General features: G+C 28.3%; 1 protein-coding gene across 1 annotated transcript; it reads left to right on the top strand.

The window, feature by feature from the left end:
• Positions 1–697: 697 nt before the first annotated feature.
• On the top strand, positions 698–2215 carry LOC121207891 (LOB domain-containing protein 12). The gene is made up of 2 exons (XM_041078401.1): positions 698–971; positions 1707–2215. Exons 1-2 carry the CDS (start codon positions 816–818, stop codon positions 2070–2072), a joined length of 522 nt encoding a protein of 173 aa, XP_040934335.1. The 5' UTR covers positions 698–815; the 3' UTR covers positions 2073–2215.
• Positions 2216–5678: the final 3463 nt, after the last annotated feature.

Below are 5678 nucleotides of genomic sequence, written 5' to 3'. Positions count from 1 at the left end.
ACAGAAACTAGATCCATTTTGGTCATTGAATTTGTATTATGTTTAGATTTAATGATGTGACTAGTGTTTTGGAACAAGACCAGATCGAACGGACTGAGAACTGATCGATATAATGGTCCGAACAAAAGGGTTGAACCGATTGACTTAGAAACTGCTTGAAATTGGTAAAAATTGAAAACTAGGATACAAATTGTTAGCTGAACAGCTTGAACCGGTTTATTAAATTTTTTTAGATTTTTATGAGTTTTTAATTAATTATTTAATTATTGTTGGTTAGGTGGTTAAATCGATCGAACTAATTGAATCAAGAACTGATAGTCTAACTCGTTCAACCATCGGTTCGATTATTAAAAAACCGAATGTGACACTTTGAATTGTACTACATCATCACTTGAAAATTTATATAAATATTTTAATTTTCAAGTGATCAGAGCGCCGCATCATCAACTTCTAATTTTTCAAGTTTAGGGACCAAAATTGACTTAATTGTTAAGTTCAAGTGCCAAAGTAGACCAAGAAAAAGTACAAGTACCAAAGTGAACCTAGTTGCCAAGTTTAGGGGCCAAATATTATATTATCCTACTATATTTTTGCAGGAAAAAGAAAAAGGAAAAACAGAGCACTCTTGGGTACACACATTGGACTACTATAAATATGCATACCCTCTCAAGCTCATTGTCTCCAACTCTGTATTTAACTAAACTTGTGGCCTTTCCTCACACCTTCTTCTTCATCTTTCCTTTCTAGTTTCCTTCTTCAATTACCAACAAAATATTTACTTTTTTAAAAACACTTCGATTATATTCCCTAAAACCATGGGAGGAAACTCGCCTTGCGCTTCTTGCAAGTTGCTTCGTCGCCGTTGTGCCAAAGACTGCATCTTTGCACCTTATTTCCCTTCCGACGATCCCCACAAATTCGCCATCGTTCACAAGGTTTTTGGTGCTAGCAATGTCAGCAAAACGTTACAGGTTCATTAACAACCCCCTCGTCTAATACGTTCATTAACGATTTGGGTAAATTACAGTAGTAGTCACCCAACTATTCGTAAGTTTTTTTTGGTCACTCAACTATGAAAAAGTACAAAATGATCACTCAACTATTTAGTTTTGTCTTTTTTTATCACCCCAACTATCTTGGATTGTAACTTAGATTGTTGAGTGTTTCTATTTTTTTTTTGTTAGTGGTGACAAAAAAAGAAGAAGACAAAATTGAATAGTTCAGGACTATTTTGTAACTTTTCATGTTTGGGTGACAAAAAAAATACTAATAGTTGGGTGACTACTAGTGTAGTTTACCCTAACTTTTTATTATTATCTTAGTAAAAATATCTTGGAGGCTCTTGTACTAGAAGTTTGATTGCATTTTATATCATTTTACTAAAAAAAAAAAGACAAATTAGTCCCTATATGTTAAACCAAAAGAGCAAATTGATCATTTTTGTTAAAAATTTCATTTATTTTTACTGTTAAAAACTGACATAATTGATAGAATATAGTTACATGTAGCGTGCCACTTGTACTTCATTATAACATACAATAATTAATTTTTATCAATAAAAATAGATAAAATTTTTAATAGAAAAGATCAATTTGTTCTTTAATTTAACATACAATACAAGGACTAATTTATCTATTTTTTTGACTAAACAATCACAAAATGTACGATATCTCTTGTTGCTAACCATTGGGGTTCATAAAAACCAGGAGCTGCCCTTGCAACAAAGGGCTGATGCGGTGAGTAGCTTGGTGTATGAAGCAAATGCAAGGATTAGGGACCCTGTTTATGGATGTGTAGGGGCTATATCTTATTTGCAGAACCAGGTTTCTCAGCTTCAAATGCAGCTTGCGGTGGCTCAGGCTGAAATAGTGTGCATTCAAATGCAACAAGACCCTATTATGGTGGCGGCTAACCCTCAAATGGTTTTGGGCCAAGCGGATGATGATGACCAAGCTTTTCTTCTCCAAAATCAGTGCTTTAATTTTGCTAATAATAATTCTTCTTCTTCTGCCTATGTAAATATTCATGAGTCTCTCAAAAGGGAGAGCATCTTTGGAGACATAGTTTCTTAATTTAAAAAATGGGTTTTTTTTTTGTTTGCTAAGTGATGTTTTGTTATACTTTTTAGGGTTAATTTCACTAGACATCCCCACACCACGAGATAGATTCTAAATTGGGCCTTAAGCTTTCAAATATTGAGATTTTCTATTATTTTTAAGATGTCAAATCCAAATTGTTCATGTAGTAAGCACATAATAAGTGTGAGTTCGGCTCGGTTCAATTAGGTTGAATTTTTTGAACTATCTATAATAATTCGGTTCGATTCAATTCTTGATTTTTTCATACTTGTTTTGGGATTTGACAAAATAAACTTTGCTTTTATGGCTTTTGAATATTTTTTGATAAAATTTCAAAGTTTTTTTTTAAACATTTCTCAAACAATTTTTTTTGAAGTAAAAAATCAGTAAGTCTTGTACAATATTTTGAAAATTAAAATTTTAATACAATAAATTTAAGTATTTTCACTATTTTGAATGTGAAATATTTATTTTTTCCATCATATAAATTAAATAAAAATAGAATTCGACTTTGTTTGGATAATCACAATTTTTACAATTTTTAACTTGTATTCTAAAAATTGTCTAAACATCGCAATTCATATTGGTTTTGGAGTTCTCTCTTCTTATTTTTTTGTTCGAACTTAATACATATTTAAATTTTGATCTATGTGTTTTAGATATATTTCATGTCATAATCGAACTAACATTTAAATCTCCCATACTAACAATTAAATTGACGAGAAAATTTATTTGAGGATACTAAAAATTTAAAGACTCAATGAAAATATTTAAAATTTGAATCATAATTTGAGCACATATCAAAGAAATTAGTCCTATAATTAATTAATATGGAAAGGAGAGAGACATGTTATGGAGTATGTGTTAAGACAATAGCAAGTTGAGGTCAACTCTAGCATGTGAGAAGTGAAGTAAACTAGAGTTTTCCTTAATTAAACACAACATTAATTAAGCCCTTTCATTTTTTTTATTAAAGAGTAAACGTTGACTACGAGTTTTAAAACTACTCCATACTAAAATGAGGATTGAACCCTCGACCACTAATTAAAGTAGAAAAATAAAGGTGGGTTCAATGGTCCATAAACAATCTTAAGACATAAATACCAAAGCTTATGGTTTTTTGAAATTTTTTAATAAAACAATAAGACTGTATTCATATTTGTTTGAATTTATTTTAGAGAGAATTTAAAAAAAATAATTTTTTTGATTTTAGTCTCTAAACTTTTTTTATTTTAGTCTCTAAACTTTTTTTATATTCAGGTGATGATGTGGCATAATCTTAAAATGTCACGTCATTACATCTTAATTGAATTCAAATTCAAGGGCTAAATTGAAAAAAATTGTCAAATTTTAAGACTAATATGAATTGTAAACAAAAAAATTAGGGACTAAATTGAGAAAACTTGCTAAAATTAAAGACTAAGGGTTATGTTTAAGATTTTATATCCAAAGTGAAAATTTTTGGTGTAAAGGAATTTTCCCATTAATTGCATTAATATTTTTTAAAAGCTATAACTATTACAAGTACATATAGATAGGCATTTGAATAATTATCACCATAAATAATTATTAGAAAACATGATCAAATTGATAATTAGAATAATATCTAAACAATTGGAATAGGGGCAAAGGCAAAGATAGGAAGTGGCATTCCTCTCTCCAAAAATGGTAGATTTATTATTCAGTCCTTTAAAAATTTATGAAATTATATGTTAATAAAATGATGAAATAACACTTTGCCTTCAAAAATTTATGATTCATCTATGATTCCTTAAAAGTAATTTTTTAACTTTACTCCTAAAGTAATCTAAATTAAGAATCCATACATAATATTTACGCATGACTCGAATTTAAAATATCAAAATTCTAAGAAACTTTAACCATAACATTAAGGTAAACAAGTGGTGGGGAACTTTCTAAATATGTAATTAATTAGTAGAGAATTTGATTAATTGATTTGCTTCTTTTAGGGGACAGCTTGGGTTGCATTGGCAAGCAAAAGCATGAAGTTATTATGAGAATCTCCAACTATATTTTTCATCATTAAAAAGGTTCTTTTTCCCTTCTTAACCCAATATTTTCAAGAAAACCAATGCTTTTGGAGTTAGATCGGTGGTGGAATCAGTTAGATAATTGGTTTGATAGGTTTAAATCAAAAAATTTATTAAAAAATCATTAAATTTTTTAAAATAGAATATTTAAACAATTATAAAATCTGGTCCAACAGATTTTTAACTCGACTTACGAGTCAATCGATTTTTTTTACCATATTTTGAATTGTACCAATCAATTTTTGATCTAACCAGCCAACTTAAAAGGAGAGTTTCGCTTTGAACCATCTTTTTAACATGAATTTTTTTTTTTATCTTTAGGTTGAAATTAACTTCAACAAAGGGTAACTACTCAAATCATAGATATATCTATGGATTGAAATGTTATGTATAACGGTAAGATATATTGTATTATCAAAGAGAGACCGTATATTCGAATTTTGAAGATGATATTATTAAAAGAAATAACAACAAATCCTAAATATTAATCATAAAATGGATATAAAAGATACCTATATATATATAATATATACTCTATCATATATCTTGCAATCTAAATATATTTATAAATAAAATTAGTTTTCAATATGAAAATGATGAAAAGATGAATAAAATATTGGGTAAATTAAACAAGTAGTAACTCAACTATAAGACATTTTTATTTTAGGTACCCAAAATAAATAAAAAAATTTGCAAATGAAGCATCCACTTTACACAGTTCGGTCATTTTGGTCACTCCTGTTAAAATCACAAATGGCACACTGACGCGGCAATTAAAAAATCGGTACAATAACAAATTTAGCTCTCAACTTTTACATATTATATCTATTTAGTCATAATTTTAAAAAATTAACCCTTAAAATCTATAAATATTCTCAATTTGATCCTAACTCTAAAAAGTTCAAATTTTTTTAATCAAAACACAAATATTTTCAAAGAAAACTACATATTTGTTTTCAAACAAAAAATGCAGTGAATAAGTTTTGGAGTTGATTCATTTGATTATTACATCATATTGGTAAATAAGTTTTGGACTGCAGATTCGTGACGTTTAAAGTTGTTTTATGAAAAATGAACTGGAGAAAATAAGGAGAATGATAGCTTTCGATTGGTGCAGGCGGTGCGAATAGAGAAGGCCAACAACAACGATTGCAATAACCTAGTAGCTAAAATAAAAATTTTCGAATAGTTTGATGATCATTTTATAACTTTAAGTATAACTTACCCATATTTATTTTATATTATTAAAAAAAGTAAATATAAATATATATTTATATATAAATAGTTACAATTTTTTCAACTTTTAAATTGAAAACCAAACTAAATTTAAAATTCGATTTTTTTGGATTTTTTGACCAACCCTAGCATGGAGGGTCACATATAGCTAATGGTAATGATAAATAAAAGGTCATGCGGGAATGATACTTGAAGAATTTAATGATAGAAAAAATGATGAACCTAACCCTATAAGAATATGAATACGTACTTAGCTGTAAACTTGATTGAAATTGGCTTAATACATCAATTTCATGGGATTTTACAGCTTAGA

This window comes from Gossypium hirsutum, chromosome A10 (genome assembly GCF_007990345.1).
Source record: "Gossypium hirsutum isolate 1008001.06 chromosome A10, Gossypium_hirsutum_v2.1, whole genome shotgun sequence".
Taxonomy (NCBI): domain Eukaryota; kingdom Viridiplantae; phylum Streptophyta; class Magnoliopsida; order Malvales; family Malvaceae; genus Gossypium; species Gossypium hirsutum.
Note: the sequence above shows the minus strand (reverse complement) of the source record. Positions and strands in the feature narration are given on the sequence as shown.